Source organism: Opisthocomus hoazin, chromosome 6, assembly GCF_030867145.1.
Source record: "Opisthocomus hoazin isolate bOpiHoa1 chromosome 6, bOpiHoa1.hap1, whole genome shotgun sequence".
In the NCBI taxonomy this organism is placed as follows: domain Eukaryota; kingdom Metazoa; phylum Chordata; class Aves; order Opisthocomiformes; family Opisthocomidae; genus Opisthocomus; species Opisthocomus hoazin.
Genome location: NC_134419.1, coordinates 7,710,157 through 7,736,120, shown reverse-complemented (window position 1 = coordinate 7,736,120; position 25,964 = coordinate 7,710,157). Strand labels below are relative to the sequence as shown.

General features: G+C 40.1%; 1 protein-coding gene across 3 annotated transcripts in view; it reads left to right on the top strand.

The window, feature by feature from the left end:
- OSBPL9 (oxysterol binding protein like 9) overlaps window positions 1-25,964 on the top strand; it is a 66,448-nt gene that overhangs the window by 8,182 nt on the left and 32,302 nt on the right. For 2 of the 3 annotated variants that reach the window (XM_075424505.1, XM_075424504.1), the window contains exons 2-4: window positions 2,847-2,897; window positions 6,802-6,880; window positions 19,911-19,987. In XM_075424505.1, coding sequence (XP_075280620.1) covers window positions 2,847-2,897; window positions 6,802-6,880; window positions 19,911-19,987 — 207 coding nt within the window. Of the gene's footprint in view, window positions 1-2,846; window positions 2,898-6,801; window positions 6,881-19,910; window positions 19,988-22,769; window positions 22,851-25,964 lie in introns of those variants that run through there. The other variant, XM_075424503.1, reaches the window with a different exon arrangement.

Genomic DNA, 25,964 nt, shown 5'->3' with positions numbered 1-25,964 from the left:
AAAATGTCATTTTGTCTGGCTATAAAACTGCTCGCTGAAAAAAGATAGCCACATATTAAAACTTTAAGTATAAAAAGAAAGTAAAATGTGACTTTTTTATTAGCCATTCAGAGATGTCTTTCTGCTGTATGAGATTTTATTCAGTAGGATGGAACCATTCCTCAAAATGGTTATGGGATGGCTTTATTTATCTAAGAATACTTGACCAAGTGTGGGACATATTGGATACTCATGCCTAATTTTTTGCCCTTCAACCAAAGAGTAAAACGTAATGCTCTAAGGGGAAGCTGTCTGAATTGTACTTTTTAATAATATCTTATGGGGGGATGTGGGGAGGACAAATCTAAAATGTCAGCTATTTCAGCTGAGTTACGTTTTAAAGAACTCCCCTGCAGCAATCGGTAAAAGATTTGCTGTAGTCCGATGAGATAATGCGGCACTATGTGCGATGATAGGTGCATGCTTTAGTGCACAGGGAGTTCAGATACTGGAATGATAGGTGCTTTATTCCACTTAGGTAGAATGAATTAGATTTACTGCTTCACTGTAATTGGTATTAACCAATTAAAGCTCTGTCTGAAGATGAGGAAATTGTAAGTGTATAGGACCACAGTCTGAACCTGTGGTTTATCTTGTGAATCTTTTTGCAGACTAAGAACATCATAACATGTTTAAACTTAATTTCCATTCCATTAAAATGTGGTGTACAAGAAAAAGGAAGGCTTTTACAGTACCTTTTGCAGTTGAGTTGTTAGTCAAGCTGCACAGTGGAAATCCGGGTTGTTGGGATTCTGCCCTCACTTGCACTAGGACTAGCTCTCCCATGCACCTAGCTGGTTGAAGGATCCAAACCAAACCCAATGCCTGTTCTGCTACCTGTGCTTTTTGTCTGATTTGGTTCTGTGCCTGTGCTCAGTACAGTGAGCTGGGAGTGACCTGGACAGCCAGACCTGATAGATTTCTTTCAGCTGCTGCAGAGTTGCGTCCTCAGTCCAGATATTTTCTTCCCTGCTAAGACAATGCCAATATTTCTTGTTGAAACCAGCAGAGGGGGTAGGAAGCTCTCAGTAGTGTCCTCCCATCCTAGGAGAAACTCAGGATAGTGAATATAAAAAATAAAAGTGTACTCTAGTGAGGTGTGTCAAAAGTATATACAATTTCTGATAGAAAATTACTGGAGTAACTTTGTTTCTCGATCTTTTCTTGGTTTTGGGCTTTAAAAAAAAACCTTAAAAAAATCTTCCCTGTGTAGAAGTGTTCATTCAGAAAATCTACAAAGAAATGTGATATGAAAGCAGATAAATAATTACTAATGGTTTCTAAATTCAGAAGTTGACTCTAACAAATTAGAGACTGAATTGAGAGATCAGCAAAAATGTGACTATTTGAAGCTCTGACTGCTATATTTTTAAATTATCTAGTGATTAGGATTTGTTGTGACTGCTTCGTGCTTTCCTTATAGCTGTATCTCAAATACGTAGCAGATGAAAAATGATGTGTTGCTGATAGTTCTGGTTCCCATCTTTCTTCTCACGGTTATCAATAAGATTTCATTGTCTAATGGCTTCAGGGAAAATAGGGCTGGTTATAATCACATCAATATATTGTCTAGATGGAATTGTTAAGATACTGTTGGAAAGAAGTGGATATTTCAGAAGATGACAGCGAGAGAATCTGTTCATGAGACACTGGTGATAGCTGTGTTCTCATGACCTGAAAGAATGTAGTTTGAATATTTGGATGGTAAGAGAGAAGGGGTTGTGTTAGACAAGAATACCTTTGCAGAGAAGGCTACAATGGCATGTGATTTAGCAATTAAAAAACAGAGTGTGTGTGTGTAGTTAAAAACCAAAAGATGTTTTGCATCTATCAGAAAAGCGAGCATTCAGGATGTCCAAAATGTTTTCTTTTTTTCTTTATCTTAAAGAGTTAGTGTGTGTGCTACTTGGGCTTGCAAGTATTGCCCCATAATGCTTACGACACTGGCAGAAAGTTACTGACAAGTCTACTTGAGTCAGTACTGGGAACAGCTGAAAGTTGAAGGCATCACAATTCCAAGCTCGAGTTGAGTTGGCTGTTTAGAATTACCGGTTTGGGGGGTTGAGGTTCTTTTCTCTTGAATTGCCTTGTCAGTCTGTCAAACAGATACTAAAGAAGAGATTCAGTAGTTTAGTGGCAAGGTGGGCTAATCTACAGGCTGGAGCTCTGGTTATGGACATAGGAATCCTGTTTTCTGATCTGGGCTCTTCCCACTGAAATGGCTGTAAACGTAACTTTTCCAACTGTTGTAATGAAAGCGGGCTGTACTGTCTAGGAAGTAGACATAGAAACCTGTCTAAACATGAAATTTCTAGCTGTATGAAAAGGGGTATGAATCTGGGAAACTTTCTGGCAGAGATATAATTTAATTTGTACAATTCTGCCTGCGCAGCTGGATTTTGTTACATGGATACTTTTCTGAGAGTAGGAGAGAAAGGACGAAGATGTAAATCAGTGTACTGCCACTTTTTAATATTCCTTAATTCCTTTTTTCTTCACTTCTCTTTCTGTAAAGGTGTGTATTGCATCTTTTAAGTATTTCTTCAAGGTATCTACAAACCTTCTTGAAGTGGGATATTGTATTCTTATTTTTTGAAGGATTACTTTTTTGATACAATGGTGGTGTACTTTCTTCTGTGTGAGAATCAACCTATTTTGTAACAGAAGTTTATTGACTCATGTAATCAGTCAATAAAACATTATACAACAATGCTTTATTCTTTTCTCAGGTGCTACGAATAACCAACTTTCTCCTTGCAATTCTTGATGTATTTGTTAATCCGGTGATCTGTTTTTTTCTGTTCCAGTCAAAAGACAAAATGATGAGAGGATCACGCCGAGGATGTGTTCGACTCAGGGTAAGTGTTGTTTTATTCAGTACTTAATGACTTACTGTGTGTAATACGGCCTAATGGAGAGAACTGCAGGGAGACTTTTGAGGTTTGGGCTCTATCCCTGACTCAGCAAAATACTGAAATAGTGAATGTATTTAAAGAAAGAAAACAGTAGAGGTCAAGTGACATGCTGGGCTAATTACATTCTATAATTTTATATATTGTATAAAACCATATATTTTATACATTGTATAAAAAACATGACAGTATTAAAAACATGACAGAGTAAGATGGGTTAGTAGTAGCATGCTATGGAAAAGTTGCTGTTTGCAGTTCTCATTTCTTTGTGTGTGGAGAGATTCATGTATATACATATAAGTTCTGTACCTACAGAAGTCATTGCAAAACTTTTTGCTTCTGTCTTGTTTTGCCTTTATTCTGATACTGTGTCTGCTGGTTTGGACATGCTTTAGGCCTGCTGCTTGCCTGTGCTTGAGCTTAGTGAAACAAAGGAGAACTGGAAAGGGAAGGAAGAACACAGCAGGCTAAGTTTTTGAAATCTCAGCTGAGAGGGGTTACAGACTGGGGAAACAGAGGTAAGAAGACACAGAGTGGGAAAGCTGAGTGTTACCTGTTTGAGGCACTCTGGCTTTGGGACATTTAACCTTGAGTGCTGCTGTTGTAGCTTGAAATGATGGTACTGAAGTGAGCTGGGAATGCTGTGATGTCTTTGCACATGCCCAGTTTCTACCTTGTGGTCAGGCACTTACCAAAAATATTTCTTGCACAAGTCCTTTTTCTATATTTTTCCCATTCCTCGTAGAATCTCTGGTTCCAATATGCAGTGGTCCTGTGAAGAGCTGATGCAAATAGGGGGAAGGAATCAGGAGGGCAGCATGGGAGCATTTTGAGTCTTGAAGTAAGAGAAGTATAGGGAAGGTGATCTGAGGTCTAACACACAATGTGATGAGTGTTGCAGCAGACCTCTGCTTCTTCCAGTTATTCCTTCCTCCCTGTTATTACTCCTTTCCAGTCTTTCTGTGGGCCTAATAAAGGGTTACCAATAACCTTTTGAGATTCATACAGAGAATCCATTCATCTGGATTCCAGGTTACTTTTTTGCACTTTACCCTGTTTAATGTATCAGTGTCTTAATTTAGAATTTCTTTAAGGGTAACGTACAGTCAAACCGCTGTCTAGAACATTACATTCCTATAGATTCATGAGGACATTTTTTGAACTGTGTAGAAAAATTTAATGTGAAAAACCATGCCTGCTTTCATAGTGTTGTGAGCCTCTTAATGTGGAGGTTGGTCTCAGCCTGTCAGTGTAGGAAATATTAAAAGTGAACAATCTGTTGAATATTGCATGATCCATTTTTATATGTGTTGAACATAAAACAATCCCTTTCTCTTCCCCCATCTGCCACTCTCCTACCCCAAATTACTCTTTGGAGTTTTCTGAAGATTTGTTGACTCCTCGATCTTTTCTCTGAATGTGTGTGTGTGTGGGGTTTGTAAGGGAGGAAGGAATTTTTCTTTTTTCTGCTTTTGTAAAGCAGCTCTTCTGGCAGATGACAGTGATACTGATAGCTGAACAGATGGGCTTCTGCAGTCTGAAATTCTATCAAAGAGGTTTTCTGTTTAGAGGAATAGTTGATTTGTAACTGTAGGTGTGAACATAAACAAACAAGTAATTTAAGCAATTTGGCTAAAATACTTCCTTTTTTTCTGGAATGGATTTTTAAAAGCTTCGTCCTCACCTTTTTGCTCTTGATACGCATTTCATAGGCCTGAAGTTTCACCTTAAAATTCTTTTGTTGACTCCTAGTGTATTTAGGAAGGTGTGTTCATAGAGGAATCTGTGTCATCTATACTATGCTTAGGTCCTACTTGAGTTTTCTGGAATATACACTTAAACTTTCACACTTTAGTTTTTGTTTTGCTTGTTCATATGCATTATCTGCATGACACCAGAAGCATCTTCTATGCTTATGCTCAGATCCTTTGCCTCAGCATTGCAGTTAGAGTGTGTGCACTTCCTGCAGCTTTGTGCTGAGATCACAGGCAGTGGTGTGCTCCTCCTCAGCCTCCTCCTGCCACTTAGGATGGAGGCAGGATTTAGCTGTCCTAGTCTGACCTTTTTAGCCTTCCTTTACTTTTACCTATATTCTCTGGGGAGAATATCTTGGTCATGTTCTTGGTGTTTGACTGACAGATTTTTGATGTAGCTGGTGAGGAGAATGATATTGTACAACTTGCAGCGTTCCTCTGATTTGTTTTGTAGCAAATCATGTACTTGAAGTGCCAGCCATTTTTTATGTATTGGTCTATTAAAAAAAAAAAGTCATTCTGGCAAGATCAGTCTAGCCCATCATGTTGTGTCACTGGCACACGGCATGATTACTAGGTAGTCTCCAAATGTAAAGACTAGTCCTATGGTTGTTGTTATGCCCTGGCACTAAAAATATTCAGAATTATACTGGCTTGGGTACACTGTTTAGGTGACTCTTTTATAGGGATCACAGAGCTGTCCTTGAAAAGCCGATATGGAAGGTACTGCTTTGAAGAAGTTAAACGGTACATTTTTGGCAGTGGAGGGGGAAAAAAACCAGTTTGAGCTATCCCTTCCTGCTGTATAGCCTTGAGTTACATATGGTTGGTGCTGTTCTTAAATAGGACCTGTTCCTTCCACTCAGTCTTGTGGTGCCTGTGATCGTCCCAGCCCTATGTGAGGTGGTACCATTGGTCAGAAACCTCATATAGGGGCTGTAAAGAATGTGTGTGAATACGATTGATTCAGATGCCCCTGCCCCTAAGCCTATATCGAAACAATTCTTATGTTCTGGCCAGCCTGAGATTTACCTGACCCCTGACTGTTGCTGTATGATACCTGGCTGAATGAAACCAAGCACTTGTTGGAATTGACTCACAGGTGCTCGTGCTGCTGTTGCTTGCTGTTTACTTGGACAGTAAGGGCAGAATTTATCCTTTAAATATGGGCACCTTCCAGTGATGTCTGTTTTGTGGGAGGGGGAAGTATGCAACAGATCCTGATGCTGTGTCTCCTGTAGAAGGAGAAGAGAAGCTGAGTAATCCATTGGTGATTTTTGAAGTATTTTGAACTAAACAGTGCAATTTATTGGAGTTGGCAGAGACCAGGAATGATTCTTTTTCAGTGTTGTCTTCTCCTGGGTGAAAAAGTGTTATTTATTAAGTGTTTGGGTGAGGAGGGGGAAGCGGCATAGGAATGAAGAAGATGTGGATAGATTTGTAAATAGCTGAGCACAGATGGCCTTTAACTCTGTATATTTATTTGCATTTCTGCGTAATAATTCATGAGGAGTTAAAAGACAAAGCTAGCTGCTTTTGATATATCCTGTTGACTTACCGACAGTATTTACTTAGGGACTGAAAATTAGATCATACAGTGTAGCAGTGACGTGACAGGATTGGCCAAATTCATTTTGCTGGATTTTTTTTTTTTTTTAATAGACTGGTAGATAAAATCAGGTCAAGAGCTTCTTTTTGTAGAATGTCTATGAATTAGTATTTTTATACATGGAAATTACTTGCAAAATATTGCTCCCCACTCTTCTTGAAAAGATAGGTTGGAATGTAGTAGAAAACTGTTTACTATAATGATGCTGTAGCATAAAGCCACCTCCATTACAAAAATAAAAGATGCATATTATTATCCAGGAAATCGCAGTTTTATAAATAACTACAGTTTTTTTCTGCAACTAAAAATGTATTCTTTTAAAGAACTTGCATCCTGTGACTAAACAGAGAATCTGTCTGCTCTTTTTTACTGTATTCGGTTTGCTTCTAATTTGGCAATGCTTTTTAAATTCCAGTGGTGTAGTGATAGAGTGTATGCTGCTGATGTCACTGCTTGCCTTATCAGGATTTTGTTCTTTGTTTCACAGGGAGCTGTGATTGGTATAGACGATGAGGACGACAGCACCTTCACAATAACTGTTGATCAGAAAACCTTCCATTTTCAGGGTGAGCTGAAAGAAGAGATTGTTTTTTCTTATAATAGATTCCACTTGTATTTGATGGATGATTTTAAATGTTTGGCAGCCGAACAGCATGAATGAGCACACTGAGAACATTCTGGATCCAGGGGTGCTGCAGGTTAGGCAGGGATTTACATCTGCAGTGGATACATATGTGCTAGAAAGAGACTGTAGCTCTGGCAGGATTTGGAGATCAAAAATGTAAAGAATAAATCACTCCAGGGGAGAAAGTAATGGGCTTCTGATTATGGGTTTCGCTTACAAAATGTTTCTGATCTTCGTTATCAAGATACCATTATGCATTCCTGTATGAAGAGAATCAAGACTGGTCTGAAGGTTGCAATTTGTATCCAAATAGAACTTAATGCTCAATTATGAGGAGACTAGAGGCAACATTTGGCTTAAAGGTGGAGCTTTGCTTCAAGATTTACCAGCTTGCATTCATTTCATCTACATTTCTGTGTCTTGTCTGCCAGTCACCATTTCTCTGCTATTATCCTTTTATTCACATTTACTAACACCAATGCCATCTGCCACTGCTATGTTTCGTCATTGCATGCTATGGTTCACCGGTAGAAAGGGTAAGGTACCATATAATTGTTATGTATTACTTAAATTATTTTATCTGCAGCAGTAGGACAAAATACTGTGATAATTTTGACTAGAAAACTTCTCTTTTCTGAATGTTAAAATCCTAGGGAAGTGTGCTGAAAATATTTTTCAGCTAACATTTGTTAGTCCTTTTGCTTTGCCTCTCAAATGTAATGACTAAATCATTTAATTGCTTTGCATAGGGCTGGAAACTGTAAATATCTAAGAGGCGCATTTGCATGTAAGCAGTCATACTAATTTATATAAACTGGAATAATTCTATAACCTATATTTTATTGTTCATATTTTTAAATCAGTGATTTGGAAATGGGAGTTATCATTAATACTGCTGTGTTTGTGAGCATATTTCTAATGATAAATATTAATTGTACACCATATTGTCACTGATATCTGTATTCCTTGTGCTACGGTTCTTCCTAAATGCTGCTGCTGTACTCTGGCTTTTCACTGCATTAAGCCTCATAAACATGCCTTCATAATGCTGAGCTCACAGTAATAGTGAAATCTACCGTTCCCAAGGATAACTGATAAAATGCAAGCTAATTGCTAATGCAGTAATAGAATGCCGTACTGTGGCAGTCTTTCAGTACTATGAAGCTAAATACTGCTGAATATTTGAGAACTTGATACAGGTAAATCTAGAATTCTCTCATCTTTAGTTACTAAGATATACCTTTTTTAATAGGTCTGATTTGCACTGATTTCTTACATGCTTTATTCTCTTTTGGGTAGTCAGATGTCTTAAAAGAAGACTGATAGTATTTGATACAAGTAATGTTCTGCTCTAAGTAATATTGATAATTTTTGAACACCAGTTTTGTCACATAACATCTCATGCTTTATAATCTCAATTTGTGTGCATTTCATATCAGGTCAGGATTCGTGTATGCTCCTTTAGTGTAGAACTAAGATCTTGTACACTGTTTTCTGTATGATGCTTTTTCTGTTAGCATCTTATGAAGATGACATCCCTGATATCAGCAAATTGTAACGATACAAGCACAGTATTCGTATATGTGGCTGTATAGTGAAAATGTAAAAAGTCAGGTAAGATGTTAGTGCTGGGATATTTCAGTATAAAACAGCTCTGTGGAATTATATATGTAGTTCTTACGGTCACTGTAGATGTATTCTCACCTTATACAAGCCTTATGTCATATAGATATATATGTATAAAATGTTCATTTCAATAAATGAGTTCAGTATTACACAGGCTTTAATTTATGTGAAATGTAGGCCACTATCAGTCATGAGTAGTGAATGGGTAATAATATAAATACTACAATATGTATTCTGAGACTACCTGGGGTATGTAGAACAGGTTCTGGGAATAATTCAAGAAAACATACAGTATTCATAACAATTCCTTTATAAGATTTTTTTTTTTTATACACGATCCAGACAGAGCTTTGGTTCTGTGAGATAGTCATAGCTATAAATACATTTGCCCTTTATAAAAGAAGTCATGTACAAGAGAATACTGCTTTAGAAATGGCAACTTTTTAAAAGATACAGTCTCTTCCTTCCCTCTTACTGCCTGCCTTCATTCTCAAAGACAGTCGGGGATCCAAACAACCTGGAGCCTAGTTGGGAAAATGACAGAACTGTAAGAATACCAAGATTTCAAAGATCTGCTGACCTGTGTGTTAAGTTAGAGTCCCATCTGCAGTGGAACGGTTTCTCTTTCAGGCTCCAGAAGAAAAATGTTTTCTTGTACTCAAGACTTTAAGTACTAATTGGTGAAGACTTGAATCTGCTTTGGCCTCAGTGAAATTTTCCTGACAGGCAGTGATAGAATTTCAATCTGGGAAAAGAAGGAAAAACTGGATTCATTAATTGTTTCTTAATGTCGGTTGCTCAAAATTGCGCATCTGTCTAACACTCTAGAGATGTAAATACTGAGATGAAGGACAAATAAGTCATTTAAAGATGTCTGATCAACTTCTCACACGGATGTTGTTTCCATATGTGTGTGTATTTGTGTAACTGAATTTCTGAAGGGCTAAACCTTCAGTATCTTCCACTAAGATTTGCCTGTCACTGTATCTTAGGCAATTCTGAGTCTTTCCAGTGTGTAGTTCATGTTTTATTGCTACCTGTGACAATCTAGTCCTATTCTGTTTGCAACTGTGCTTCCTAGTGGCCATCTCTGTATTGAACATTAGCAAAAGTTAGCAAGTTTTTATTACAAAGAAAATGTAGGCTTTGAATGATGACTGCATAAATGTTGTTCATATACTTAGTACCTGGGTATAAAGGAAAGAAGTGAATTGAATAAATATGGGCAATAAAACAAACAACATGTTTTGGTTTTACTGTCAGCTTAACTTTAGCTCTGCCAGACTGCCCAGCAGATTTTTTTAACCTGTATTTCATTGTTACATATGACTGACTGTATTGATACCTGTTCACACTGAAGGGGGAAGGGAGGGATAGAATGTCTACAGAAATTTAAAAATATATTTGAAGGTAGTATATTTCATCTCCCAATTAGTCCTTGTTTGGTCATACTGTATATCCAGTTTCATGGCTTGATTCTAAGGCTTCTGAATTAGGTAGATCTCAAAGCACCCCCTCATGGGTTTGTTCGGATTAGATGCAAAAATCCATTCAAGTTGCTGGAAGACATTTGGGATAATGTACCTTCCTGTCAGGAAGCTCTTTTCTTGATAATATATTTTTTCTCACTGTAATATATGTCCCTGTTCTAAATGTTCCATAACCTTCAAACACTGTGGTTTTGTTTGTTTGTTTTCCCTTTAACATCTTCATATCGTCACCTAGCTATAAGCTCTTTCCATTTGGAGAGTCGGTTCTTCTATCCTTCGTGTCACTTAGCTGCTCTTTCTGTTCACTAGGATGCTCGTGGCTTAAATTCAAGAGTGGGAACATGATGTTCAGATAGTCCATCAGGGATATTGTTGCCTTCTTGATATCTGAATTGCTGTCTAACCTGAAGCAATAATGGCTTTCATCTGGACAGAAATACTTCACTAAACACACACTGTATGCAGAAAGAAGAATTCAGATTTTTAAACTCCTACCTGAAAACCCAGCTATTATTTTTCCAGTCTGCAACACAGTTCCTTGGAAGGAAAATCAGTCTCGTCTCCACTGTTTTGTGTAATAAAGGATTGAAAGATTGGAAGCAGTCCAGTGCATTGATCTGAGATGATTCTGCTTTAGCTTTTGTCTTTCCTTTCCTATTCCTGCCACAACAGTAACTGAGAAACGAAGCATGAATGTTACTGTGCAACTTATTCTCCTATTACTTGAAAGCTGTCAACTCGTAAAGGTAGATATCTCGTCCTTCCCCATCCTGCCCCAGTTTCTAGCTTGATTTGTGACTACCTACCATCCCAGCTGAGAAAAGAGGGAGGTACACCACAGCAAGAGGTTGCCTTAATGTTATAAAAGCAGGGAATTTTTGTTAATGATGTGGGACATGACTATTACTAAGGATATACTGGGGTCCACAAAGGCCTTAGCTGCTGAGCAGTATCGGAATTTGAGATTTTAAGAGTTTGTATTAAGTATTAAAATTAAGTACAATGGCTTTAGACCTGCATTTTAGACCTGCCTGGGGAAAAAGTCAATATTTATAGTCTACTGTGAAATGTTAGCATTGTCCACCAAATAGATGACAGGAAGCTAATTACCCTGGTGGTCTAAAAAGGCACTTTGGTTTTATCAGATTATCCAATTTAAAGAATGATTCATAAATTGCAGACTTTTTCCCAAAGAGTTTTGAGGCCTTTTTTGATTTGGTATTGAAAAATGCCCAAAAAGAGATTTTGGTGTGAAATCTTGGTCTGTGCAGGTTTCCTCCATGATGTTTATAACTGCTGTGACCGCATCATTTGCCTTAAGCTAACATTTTTCAGGGCCTTTTGGGGTTCTGGTAATGCTGAAACAGTGAATTCCTCTTTGCTGTGCTCAATGGTGCTTTTATATTGCAGAGGAGGATGAGCAGCTATGTAAAACGTTCAGCCTTGTGTCTTCGTACATTTCCATCAGAGCTGTGCTACCTGTCCTCCTCCCTTTTCATCATGTAAATTTAACTTCGGCTTTGTGACCCTGACCAGATCTGTGCTACACAAAGTTCTGGGCTGCCTCTCATCCTTTCCTGATTGGCAAAACTGCAAAAATTCCTCTGCGGACTAGAACTAGGCGTAGCTTTTGCAGTATTTTTCTGTCTTTCTCTCTGTGCTGTCTACCTGCTTTTTGCTACTGATGTATTATACTAATCTTTTGAGCAGTTGGAACTTGCCACCAGTGCGCACAGAATGGTGCATAGTTGTGCTTTTACGGTTTCATGCAGTTCCTTCTTGCATCCGCAGCATCCTGTATTAGAAGTGTCTATCTTCTAATCATACCATGAGTATGCCATTTTTAATGGGACTACCTGCACTCAATTTTTATGGTCATATATAAACACCTCTTGTTTTCCTTTTCTTGAGGTTGAAGTAGCAGCATTTTTGGTTTTATGTTTTTATTTTTTTTTAGTACAAGCCAAAATATGTTTCCTACCTTAAACTAGTAGTTTCTGATCTAGTTCAGTGTGATCTGAAAAGGCTTTTAGAGGCAAACATACCTTGAAAGCTATTTGCACAGAATATACTATCATAAAGTATTATTTAGTGTTACTACTATTATTAATATTTAAATGTTGACATTCTCTAGTGAAAACCCAGATACTTCCAGATTGTCCCTGTTGCATTACAAGGGGTAAAGGAGTCTGATAAGCAGCAAAGGAAAGCCCTCCCGTTGAGTCGCGAGGTTCAGAGCAGACCCCCTTGCGTTCTAAACTCTCTCTCAGAGGAGAGTCTAGGTGCGGCTGGATCTGCTCCTAGTCCCAGACTTGGTCAATGGTTTATGTCTAAAGGGTTAAGTGTGTAGCCACTTCTCAGATTCAACTTGGCTGTCAGAGCCCTTCCAAGGACTTTCACTGAAACAGTTTTGCGAAGTTGAAACAATAGGTAATTTATGCAAGCGACAGGTATCACAGATTGGGAATTGCCGTTGATAAATGCACTGTCTACAAAATTGAGCTCAAAGTAATGGTTTAGCATTTCAGTTAACAATGTGTTCCTGGGGGATATGTCTGACAAAGTCAGAGGCGGGACTCTTACCAGAAAGGCGTCCCTTCCTGGGGGCGGAAGAAAGGTTCAGGCTCGTCAACCCGTCAGTCAGGTGAAGTTCTCACTTGGCTCCTCCTCCCAAAGAGAGTTTTCAAGTGCCAGTTTTTATACATTTGAAAATCTTTTGGCGAGGTGGGACTAAGTCAGTTATTATGTGTCGATTGGCTCTTGGCATGGAATGTATGTGTCGATTGGCTCTTGGCATGGAATGTCGTGCATCATGGTATGTGCTCAGGGGGGCTGAATGTTTAAGCAACCTCTGGCTGCACAGCCTGCTTCAAAGTCCCAGAGATTACTTGATTTACGATGGTGGGCTATCCCCCTTTTCTTCTGTCTGATAAGATAAGCACAAGTCAATTGCTCCCTTTGTTAACTCCTCTGCTCTCGAGCCTGAGTCCGATCATGTCGTTGACAAGTCCAGCAAGGCCAAGACCACAGTCTCGCATTCAAAATGTTTAATTACTAAATTACACATTGTATATGAATTCCCAGAGAGAACTAATAGCCCCTTGTTCCTGTATTTCCTTTGTCACACAAGTTTCCACCTGAAGGTGTGTTTCTTGAGCTGATTGTAAAGCTTGCTAAAAAAGCTTTTGAGCTTAGGTAACAGTGAAACAGCAGTTTCGTTGGTTTCTCAAGATCACAGATTAATCCTACTAATACATCGTCCACAGGAGACCATTTAATGTTTTTTCTTTGAACAAGATTAGACTTTCTTTTTCTCTCTTGTGACTGCACTGGAGTCTTCAGTAGGTCCAGGGAGAGCAGACTGGTCAAACACCTGTAGAACGAGATGAGGGTTGATTTATATGTGTGGGTGGAGAATGGCATCGGGAGGAAGATTAGTAGGAGGGAGAATAAGGATTGTGACAACTCACATTATGATACAGAAGAAATAAGGTACTGAAGCTATCTTCAACCTGCTGACAGATGTGGGAGCTGCGTGTGGTAGAAGGGTATTTGTAAGCAGTGAAACTACAGCATTTTGGGAGGCTTGTGTGAAACCCTGCTTCATCTTGCATGTTTTTGTATGGTTTGAGAGGCCTTCAGTGACTTTAAAAAGACATTTGTTTAGCCATGGAACAGCCCATTGGTGTGTGACTTTTCCACCTTATTGGGCACGACTGATAAAACCTCTTTTGATTGAGATTGGTGGCAAAAATCCTATCTATCTCAATATAGTCACAATTTCACCTCTCTCATCTGGTTATTTGTGTGTAAAGATACTACGTTGGTTCTACACTTGGCTGAGAAAATACAGAAATTTCCTATAAAAATCAGTGGAAGTTTTGTCAGAATGAAGGCTGCATAATTGACTCTGACTCTCTGGGTGCAATAGACTATTTTACTGAGTTCTGCCTGTAAGTAGGTCACAGTGAATGAAAATAAAATATGCATTTCACTGTATGACAGTGTGGAGTATTTATAAGTAATCTAGTGATTTTTTTTTTAAGTAATACTTGAGGTTTTGCTTTCATCCTGGTGCCCATGTAGATGCACACAGAAAAAAAAAGAGCACCGGTATGCTAATTCTGAGGTGATATGTTTTGTATATTCTGTCTTCCAAGTACTGCTGTGCATGACCTAGAAAGGCTAGTGGTAAATGCTGTATCGTGGAGCAGAGTTGTTAAACTTGTTTATATCTAATCTTTAGATGCTATCAAGCTTAGGCTAGAAAAAGTAATCTGTTTTATGCTGTACTTTAACATTCGGTATATGTTATATAAACACATAATCTCTTCACAACAAAGTAAATATTATAAAAACTCTGAAATACAAAATTTGTTCTCTATTTGGGAAATTAACAGAGAGCATCTAATGTAGTTGTATTTCATTTGCCTTCTTATCCTCACAGAATAGAACTTTTTAAAATCCCTGCCCTATCTGACTTGGCAGTTTGGGAAATTCAGAGATACGGGACTATTTTAGGAGTTGTAAACCATCATTTTTCAAATTACAGAAATTCCTCAGTAGAAGCAATGATTCTTGTCTTTAGTACTTTCTTCATTCTATAGTTTTCTCCTTGGTAAAAAAAAAAAAAAAGCTTTTCTTTCTTTGTACATTCTCAGAAAAGTGTTCAGAAATTTTTTTAGAAAAAATGGATGTTAAAATATCTTATGAATCAGCTCAACCAGACAGACTGCAAAAAATGCACAGGTTTAAAGGTACTATCATATTAAATCTCACTGGAATGCAATTACATACTTTTCAAGTGTGCTTCTCTGAACTAGTCATAAATAGGACTGTGATTGTGTTAAGTACGCTGTGGTTGTCTCAGACATGCCTGAGATGTCACCATAAATTACACAGGTACGTTTCGAAGGATACGCTACAGACACGGAGGAGTGATAGGTTAAGCGTATGGAAGCAAATTGTTACCTAGCTCATAAATACTCATTCTGCTAGAACAATGTAACAGTAGCTTCACTGACATAATCATGGTAAATTTGCAATGTTTCAGCCGTTAATGGTTCCAGCCTCTTGCCTATAGCAGTGGATATATAGCTCTATATGGATTTAGCTGGTTCCATGTGCAAATGTTCACTGGTAAATTGCAGTAGAAATGGAATTAATGATTCTGGCAGTTAGAGAAAAGCAGAGGGAATGTTACTGTTTTCTCAACTGCAGACAGTATTCATATTTTTGTGGATAGCTGATGCCCTAGTACAATTTGGATTTCAGCTAACAAGGTGACTATCACATTAATCCATCAGACTAAGGACCGCAGTGAGTATTCTCGTAGTGTAGTGGGTTCCTCGATTTAATTTCTTTTTCTAATTAGTGTAAAAACATTTGAATCACTTATAAACAGCTGAAATAACACCTTTATGTTTTTTAAATGGCAGGTATTACTCATGTAGATGTCTCAGTCTGCTTATTTGTCTTTTGTAATACAGTTATTCTAGAGTCAGCCTAGGAAAATGTAACTTGTTTCTCTTTCTTGCGCCCTACCCTTCTTCTCTTTCTAGAACTTTTGTGTCAGGACCAGATGCCATTCCTCCATCTTTATGATGAAGATACTAGTGAAATTCCTTGCTATATAGCACAGATACTAGTGAAATTCCTTGGGCTAGATAATAATTGCCTATCCCAAATACGTTGGCAGAAACAAACTCTGGAGTAGCTTTGCCATAGGAACTGGGGGGGGTGCAGGTGGAATTAACTGTAAAATGGAGCCTGATCAAATCAGGACAGAGGTTGGAGTGATTCCAGAGTACCTGAGACAGGAACACAAGACAAGTGAACAAAGCGGCGTTGTCCCCTGTCTGCTGGAGAAAGGCTCCAGGATTTGCTGATGCAGAGTGGATATGATGTAGTGCGCATCACAACGTTTTTAGCTGGAAAGATGTTAGAGCTCTTTCTTTGGCCAGAGTTGCCCTCTGTAAATGAAAACCAGCTTGGATATCTAGCTTTCCCTACCAATGTGTAGATAATGATCTCTGACCATTGTGCATAGATTTTTCCCATAAATTGTTTCTGAGTGTGTTAGCTAATCTCTGTTTTGAATGTTCCCATTGATTTTTTTTCATCAGTGATCTTTTGGCTGCTGTTCAGTTCTAAATTGCTTTTACCATTAGAGAGCTTTTACTTGCACCTAATCTCACAGCAGCCATTTTGATGAGATTTAATAGAACTTTTCTCGCAGCTTGCTTTACTAAAAACTGCATCCTACTGTTTTCTCCATGGTTTTCTGAAAAGAGTGTGTGGAGGAGAGCCAGGAGGATCTGCTGTTAATGACAGATGGTCTCAAAGTTAAACCGGTGTCCTGAACAGAGACTGCTTAAGAGGTTACAATGCTGTTCGTTTCCGCGCGGTGAGCACCACCCTTCTCATGGCAGTGTTCCTGGATTTGTTGTGGCTGAGACTTTGTCTTAGTAGCAGCGTTGACGAGATTCATGTGTTCTACCTAAGGATTGATCGTGCTATGCCATAAGTTTGCAGTGTGTAGTATATGAGGAAAAAACACAGCTTTCTTCCTTCTGCTGAACCCTGGTAGAAAGAGCTGTAAAAGGGCTATTAGAGGAGTAGAAGCTTCAAAAGTTTAGTTTGTTTATGAGAATGGGAAAATCAGTCCAGTTTTTGAACTGTACTGATTGGTTGTTTTCTAGATCTTCCCTGTTGCTGTAAGCCTTCTCTGTTCTGTTAGTGCTTCACATACAACTCTTAATGTGATAACCTTTATTAACAGGCTACTGTATATTGAGATCAGTGTTTAACTAATACAGTGACCTCTTTTTGCTGGCAGTATGGAAGATCACAGGAAGTCTGTTGCAATACAAGGATTAATTCACTGGTCTGCAGATTAGTTGTTCCTTTTTTAGTTTAAATAATCATGGGCAAAAATCTTGAACGTGGGATTTTTGTATCCCGTGAATTACTTGGTAGTGACTTGTACCCCAGCTCCCCAGTAAGACATTCTTTGGGACTGGGAGATGGTTGATTAAAAAAACCGACAGAAAAACAGAAAACAAACCTAAGAAACTTTACAGACGTTGAAATATTTTAACCACCACCACTTTGAACACACCTTTGAAAAGCTGAAGCGTTGATACATTTGAAGTACTGATAGATTAATGAGGTAACTTTATATATTTACTGTTCGGTTGTGACTGGTGTAAGAAGCATAAGCTTGATAAATATGTCTGTCAGGGGCCTGTTCTTGGTAAGCAGAACCAAAGAATCTAATAAGCATTAAAATTACTGTCAGAGGAAAATATACCTGATCCTAATTGACTAATTCAGTAATTGAAATTAGTGTTGAAGTCTAAGCTATGCTGTGAAAAAAGAACAGGGTGTTGGTGTGTGCATGTGTGTACATAATGTGAAAAGAAAAATTATAGCTGGCACATTGCAAGATCTGTTTGGCTTAACGCAGTCTGCTGGGCAGAGTTCATAGGGTTTCTGTCCCTTCGTCCTGTCTAGTTTCCCTGCATTGTGAACATGTCCTTAGCACCTACTTCAGCTTTTCGATTAAAATATGGAGAAATAGTTGGAAGAGCTCCTGTAAGTTACAAGTTCTTTCTAATGAGCTTGAGAGTATTACAGATGGCAAAATCCAGCTTTTTAATACTTGCTGCAGTTCCTGCAGGAAAGTTATTTACCTGCTGTTCCAAGTAACACCTAATCATTTTAACTTCTTCCTACAGACTTCCTGTGTGCATATGAGAGCACTCTGGGTAGTCACTTTCCCTTATGTTTAGTTTTTATTTGTGCAGGTTAATGGTATCATTACCAGAATACATGTGGCAATTGATCTCTCTTTACTATTTTAAAAGAACAATGAATGGGAATTGACTTGTAGTATCTAGGAAAAAAAATGTATTTTTAAAAAAAACTAGCTAGATTTTGAACTAGGCTTTTACTTTTACCTTGTTTTGCCCCACTACTTTGTGAGGCCACCTCATCAGTTAGACTCGGAGCAAGTTTCTGTGTTAAAAAGACAGTCTTATGTATTTCTCACAAATACATAAACTGTCAATTCTTTCCTGATGGTTTTGTTAATTTGACATAATTAGTGTATATATATTGAAGTAAACAATGCAGTATGTTTATATTGGTAGGGTTTTCTTTGGGGAGTCTAGAAAAATCTACAGCTTCCTCCTCCTCCTAAAGGCAGGGAGATTCTTCTGTGGATTTCTGATTCTCATTCCCTCATGCCTTCCTCTGGCTCATGAAACACCCTTTATAGGAATGGATGTGTGAAAAAGTAATAGATAATTTCCTAAAGGAGAGTTTATTTAACGTATTTGGAAGACCTGTGGTGGTTTTGACTACAAATGGGTTTGAGCTGCAGAATTCCAAAGAAAAAAAGCAATGGAAACATAAGGGTGTTAAAGGGAACATTGAAAACAAAGCATTTTGAGGCTAGAGCGTACATTCCAGTGCAATAACTTACAGATATTTCCTCTGAACTCCATAACAAATAAGTCAGATAGGAATCTTAGTTCTGGGATTCATAATAGGTGCTAGCTCACTTAAGCTTTCCTTGCTTTGAGCAGGCTTCCTGTTTCTTTTAAATACCTTCCACTTGACTGAGGAACTAGAAACAATTGTCAATAACTGTTCTAAATCTGTATATGGGCCAGATTGTTTATGGCCTATTTAATGTCTGCGGATTTTTCTCTTCTTTTTTCACCTGGAGTCCACTGACTCTGCTCCTCTGTGTTTTGAACACCCTTGGAGCACAACAAGGAACTCTTTCAAACTAGCAAAGTAAAGGTGGCGTGTCTGTACTGGGGCTTGGGGGGGAGAAAAGCAGTATCGGGGCAAATAAAGAAGAAGAAAAAAAAAGGCAATGGTAGTCCTTAGTCTGTTTTGATCTGTTCTTCATCCTTCTCCAGCTCCTGTCCTCTTCCTTGTCCCCCCAGTCCTGAAAGCCATCCACTGTTTCTTTTAATCATCACTTAATATATTGCTTTCTTAATTATCACTGTCTGAAAATGAGAAGCATAATCATCTTCTTTTGTCATTATTTCCCGACTTGTATTCTTAATTAAAACTGTGTGGTGGTCTGTTGCAGAAGTATGAAAATATTATTGTGTGTTTTGTCGTTAATGTATGATTCAGGTTCTATTCAGATTTAGAGTAGGATTCTCTTGAGTTTAAAAAAAATTTATTATATATTTCAGATTATTCTTTGTGCTTCGTTATTCACACCGGTGACCTGTTAGAGTTGGTGTTTGTCCTGTCTTATGAATCCATACCTGGAAGGCTAACTTATTCAAAGTTACTACGTCTACACTGAAGTAGAATCACTGGATAATTTATTACAAGTTGAACAGCTTCTTGTAACTAAGAAAACTTAAAAATGACTTAATGAATTGAGGAATGTCTGTGCAAATGCTCTTTGCATGTATGCCCCTGAAGATGGACAAGGGACAGATAATCACAAGTAGCAATAATGCAGAACTTTTCTTATATTTATCATATTCTGAGATTTATGTTTAATTTTTTTATTTTATACAATTGGTATAGAGTCGTTCGTAGAATAAAATTTCTATCAAAGCATAAAATCTTTTTGCGTGCATGATTATTTAAAACATCTCTCCAGTACCATAGAGTAGATTGACACAGTAACGTTACAGAGCTATAACCACAGAAAAATGAACAGGATATTAAGACAGCTGTGGAATTATGTCCTTAGTGACTTAATAAAGATAGTATGGTTTAATGTCCATGTTTAGTGAGGACATCAGATCTGTTTGCTTATGGCTCTTTGTATGCTGTGTATAATTTAACAATATTTTTTGAATACTTTTTCAGCTCGAGATGCTGACGAGAGAGAGAAGTGGATTCATGCTTTAGAAGACACAATTCTCCGCCATACCCTCCAGCTTCAGGCAAGTTTCACTTTCACTTTTAACTTGTTTTACTTTCTTTTTTTCAAAGCAATGAAATACAATGGTACAACAGCTAATATCAAACATGTCTCATATAACATCTGGGTGTTCTATGGCCTATACAGTATGACATCAGTATAGGTACCTGAGATTAGGTTCAAGTCTTTCCGTTACTATTTTCTTGTCTTACCATCACGAAAGTGAGTATATGACTTATTTTTATTAACTCATATTTTTAATTGGTGGTTCCAGACTGATAGTTGCACATCTAGTTTTTTTGGTTTTTGCTTTTTCCCCCCCCTTTTGTTAAACTGGGAGTGACTCCTTGTTAGGTCAAGCAGAATGAGGCCTGTGGAAGCCTGATGTGTGCCTGTACACCACCTAATTTTGAAATTAAAACGAGACGGCAACATTTCTTTGTGGATGACAAAAATAGTAAATAGCTTATGTTTGAATCCACTGTGTAACCTGGATATTGGTAGTTTTCTGGTTCTGAAAACAGATGGTTGGACTGAGGATGGTTCTTAGCACTAGTTCTCTAAGATCAGTTTCTGGCAATGTTCTAGACTTGGACATGTCTATAAGGCTCGCTAATCCTTTATTTTTGCCTTGGAGAGAAACCCAAACACGTAATGAAAGCGATTTTCTTGTACTTGATTTGTACCACAGAAGTGTCTGATGACAGTGTAGAAATCTTAGAACAGATGTTCGTTATTTGTGTTGAGTAAAGGTTTGGTATGCTTTTGGAGTACAGCAAGAGAATTAGGTCTCTTAATGATTGACACTGTGTAAAGAAAGATGTATTAAAATCCCTCATATCACAGAAAGAGAAGCAGCTTATAAAGACTGATTTAGATGACATTGCCCAATCCAAAGAGTTAGAACAAGCCTGACTTTATCCTATCCAACTTTAGGCACTTGTGCTATTTCAGTCAATTTAATTTCCTGCTAAACAGTGGTTTTCAACCTTTTTTGACTTATTAAGGACCGCTACAAGTTTTCTAGTGGATAGCAGGTCCCTGGATAAAAATCCAAGTTTGACAATCAGCTTTGTATCCCTAGTAACATGTCACGGGTATTTTAGAAGTAATCTCTCCATCTGGACAGAGGAGCTGACCACAGACTGAAAAACTCGGATCTGCAGGGAGTGTGAGGAGACAGGGATTATCTGGAGGACAACATACGGATTTAGAACAGCTGAGCTCCCTCCCAAGTGATGCCTCTTTCCCCATCCTCTCCTTGGAGAGAGAAAGTGAATACATTAACATAAGCAGTCTTATTTAGGGTCTGAAGTGAAGTAAAAGTAATCTGTGCAGTTTTCTCCAACCGGAAGACTTTTTTATTGCTTGAAGATACAGAGTGCAGAAATGAAACACCAGAATATATTGCGGTTTTACCAAAATGTACACTTCCATGCTCTCTAGAAATGGTGATCATGGTTTTATTGGCAGATACAGATTTCATGATTGCAGCCAATAATGGAACTCTATCCTGGTACATAACCTGTTCACATTCTATGAGTTTTTCAAATAAGTAAGGCATATGTCAATAAAAAAAAACCTAGGTTAGTAATTTAGCTAGTAATGTTTCGGGGAATAATTAAAAATCTAGACCTGATCACTAAGAAACATGTCCACATCCCTCTTAAATACGCTCAGCAATGACCATAACACCTGGTGGGCCACTGTTGTGTGCTCACCATTCATTTTCAAGAACCGTGTTCCCTGTGCCGGTCATGCAGCCCTTTTGTTCCCAAGGCCCTTACTGCCAGACTAGCTGGAATGCTGTTGGCTTTCACCCCAAGTCAGGAACTGTCAAGGCTCACCATCTTCACTGAGATGTTCAAACTCAGCCTGGACGCGGTCATAGAATCATAGAATGGTTTGGTTTGGAAGGGACCTTAAAGATCATCTGCTTCCAACCTCCCTGCCATAAGCAGGGACATCTTCCACCAGACTAGGGTGCTCAGAGCTCCATCCAGCCTGGCCTTGAACACTGCCAGGGAGGGGACATCCACAGCTTCTCTGGGCAACCTGTTCCAGTGTTTCACCACTCTCATGCTGAAGAATTTCTTCCTAATATCTAATCTAAATCTGCCCTCTTTTAGTTTAAAGCTGTTCCCCCTTGTCCTATCACTACACACCCTTGTGAAAAGTCCCTCTCCATCCTGCGCAGCCTGCTCTAGGTGGCCCTGCTGTGGCAGCGGGGTTGGACCAGACGGTCCCCAGAGGTCCCTTCCCAGCCCTGCCGTGCTGTGATTCCGTGGCTGGCATGAGCTGCTGAGCAGACACGGGTTTAGCAGCGGAACAGGACTGTACCTCCCACAGAACACCTTCCCTTCACGCGTGAGGAGAGCGGTCTCGGTCGCTGCCGGCCTGCGGGCGCGCGCCCCTGAGGGCCGGGCCGTGCCGGTGGGAGGCACACGGCCTGCGGAGCTGGGCTGAGGCGCGGCGGCTGCCGCTCCGGAGAGAACCCCCTCGATTTTGGTGAAGTCCAGCTGGGCTTTAGGAGCGGGCCCCCGACTCGGCCGCCGGGGGGACCTCTCCCGCCCCCACAGCGGTTTTTATTTGGGTGACGGGACGCGCGGCGCCGAGCCCGCCCCGCCCGCCTCTCCTCACGGCGGCAGGGGGGCCCCCCCGCCCGGCCACCGCCGTTCTCCGGAGGGAGGGCCGCGCCCCGCTCGCCAATCGGCGGTCGCCTTGTTTGTGAGGCGAGCGGCGGGGCCGCGGCCCGGGCCGCAGCCGGGGGGGCCCTTACCTTCCCCGCCCCGCCGCCGCCGCTCCCCCCGCCGGAGGCGGCGCTGCTCGGGGCCCGGCCGCTCCGCTCAGCACCCCTCGCCGCCCCGCGCGGAGGAATGGCCGGTGTGAGTACGGGGAGGGAAGGACGGGGGGGTGGGCAGGTGTCCGGGCTGCCGGGAGCCGGGCGCTGCCTCCTTCCTCAGCGGCCGAGCGGCTCTGCCCGCTGCCCTCCCCGCCCGGGCGGGCGCTCGGGGCAGCCGCGGGGAACGGGCGGCGGAGACGGGCCCCAGGCAGCCCCCCGGGGAGCGGGGGGTCTCCGGGAATGGCTCTGAGCCCGCACCGGGGTGCCGCCGAGTTTCCGTGCGCCCGGAGGGATGTGCTTTCATCCGCTGATAAGAGCCCCTTGTGTACAAACGCGCGCCGTGGCTTCGGCTGACATTTGAAACAAAACGCGCTTCGTGCACTGGGTGTTCCTTTGCTTTCCTTTTCGTTTGGACGATAAAGTCAAGTGAGGTCTCTGGGAGGATTATGGGCTCGGCGGGTATGTTGGGGATTGGAGTGCTGTGGCAGAGATTATTTTCTGTAAGGGCGTTTTCTTAGGTTCTTAGTTTCTGTCGCAAACAGAAGCATGTGGTTGTCTGTCATGTAAAACCTTTATGTTTTTGTCCAAAATGAGACATCTTTTCTGAATCTTTGATTTTTCGGATTTTCATGCTGCTTTCAGTCTGCCTCTTCTGGTACTGGAATGTTCAAGTTTGGGAAGTCAGACTTTGATTAAGTTTTCTTCATAGCATCAAACACACATCTGTTAGACGCGAGAAAGCGTACTGAAGCCTAGGTAGTTCATGTGTTGTGTGAACCAAATCAGAAAGGATAAGGAATTAGTGTGAGGTGGAGAGGCAAGCTGGTGTCTGGGTGTTCTCTTGTCTGATTAGTCTTCATAATTTTATTTTTGCCTAAATGTCCTATTGTGTCTTTATAATGGAAGCATTTTTGAAACACTTAAAAAGAATTAAACACATTCTCCCCCCCCATCCCCCCCCCAAACTTACAAGAATGAGCTACAGTCAAGGAACTGAGGAAGAACTGAGTCACAAATATACAGAATGAGTAAAGGGATCCTGGCTGTCCGGAGGGCTGACAATTAGTAATGTTGTATCCAACTGGAACAAGAATAGGGAGGAAATGTTTCAGGTACACTTGTAATCTAATTTCTCTGAATTTTGAAACTGAAGTCTGTTGTTCTGCTTGCTCTGTTTTTGTATGTCCTTGTATTAAAGGCATTAATAAAAATATGCGTAGTTCTTCTAGTACTAGCTTTGTCTATTGAGAAGTCCTTGAACAGTAGATAGTGCGATAGTATTGGAAGTACTGTTCTGAATCCACCAGTGTTTTTCCCCTTACGCCTCCCAAGCTGTTATTGTTGTGGCATTGCCAGGTCAGTGGCTTGGCAGTGGCAGTGCATCAGTTGCTTCATTCCCAGAAGAGATAAGGGGAAGGGTGTGCATGGGGTGAAGGTATCTTGTGGCTTAGGTTTCTTGTTTGTCTCCGCAGAGGTAGGAGGGTGATAACTTATCTCAAATTTTCGTTTGTTCCTCACCAGCTTCTTATGTCAGCCAGCAATCCCATTCAGGCAAGAAGTGCTTCTGATCTTCTTGTTTAGCGTAAATGTCCTGCTTTCCTCATCTCTCTTTCCAGTGGCACCCTAGTGCTACATGTGCTTCTTGGCTCTGGAGTTCTCCTGTGTGAAAACCCCTTGTAGGTAACTCGCGTCTTTTAGGATCACAGTAACAGAATAACTTTCTTCTTTGATCTGAAAAGTGCAAGACCGCTGTTAAAATATGAATACCTAAAAACCACCAGTAACTGTACTCTTCTCGTGCTTGAAGGGAATTCAGTAAAAAAAGGAATAAATTTTAAAATTCTAAATGGCTGAATGTGTGCATGTATTCTGGTAGTGTTAGGATCTTGTCTGTACGAGTTATGCTCACCCTGAGCTGGAGAGATGAGCTTTCCTTCCCCCCACCGTTAGCTGAAACTTTCGCACTCATTCTTGCCTTAAATCCTATGTCTTGAAATGTACTTTTCCCCTCTGCTATTCTAGAGTTGCTAGAGCATCTTGGTAGGTGTCTTAAAGTGGTAACTGAAGAGGCTGTGGAGAAAAGACAACTACCTACCCACTTGGTTTAAAAAAAATAAATGAAAGTACAAAGCTGAAACTTGCGTATTCTACAAATAATGTCTTTCATGCTTTCTGAGTAGATATGACAGTGATAATTGACATTAGAGAGTCTTTAAATACTTGCGGGCTACAAAGGATTTCCTACCCAGGAAACCTGAAGGATTACCTTCAGGTAATGCTCCAAACTATTTCAAGCCTCTAAGTGGACTCACTGTAGAGACAAAGGAACTGAAATTACTGTCAGTACAAAGGTGGGATGTTTCTTAGCGCCACAAAAGTGAAAGGAATTAAAAAAAAAAAGAATTGCTCTGTAGCTTGATACCTCCATAATTTGAACAAGATGTTTACTTCAGGAGTAGCAAGTAGTATGGTAAGAAATCTATATTCTAAGAAGTGCACTGGAATCTATATTCTAAGAAGGAGCACTGGAACAGGCTGCCCAGGGAGGTTGTGGAGTCTCCTTCTCTGGAGATATTCAAGACCCACCTGGACAAGGTCCTGTGCAGCCTGCTGTAGGTGACCCTGCTTTGTCAGGGGGGTTGGACTAGATGACCCACAGAGGTCCCTTCCAACCCCTACCATTCTGTGATTCTGTGATTCTGTGAAGTGGATCTGGGATGGTTGCTGTCAAGAGTGGTATAATGGCGTAAATAGTTGCACCGTGGCTTCACCGATATGTAAGAGTTGGTATTGCTGCTGGAAGCAGTCCTGTCTTGCTTCTTGTAGCAAAAGGGAAGAGGCAGTGCAGCAAGAATAGCTTAATTTGGAACTGGATTCAGAACTGGCCCAGATTAAAACTACTTTTCCTGCTGCGCTCCCTTTCTGAGTTTAGTTTTAACCAGGTTAGTTTCCACATTGAGTTGATTACGTGGCAAAGTAAATGTTTATAGTGACTCAAAAGAAAGAGCAGAGTAAGGGTGAGAATAAACAACAGGGGAGCCGATTTGGTTCTCGTTCACTTATGCTGGTGTAAAGTGTTTGTAAAACTGTGTTACTACTAGTGGTTCGCTGGGTATCACATTAACCAGGATTTTTTATGACCTTTCTAAGGCTGCAA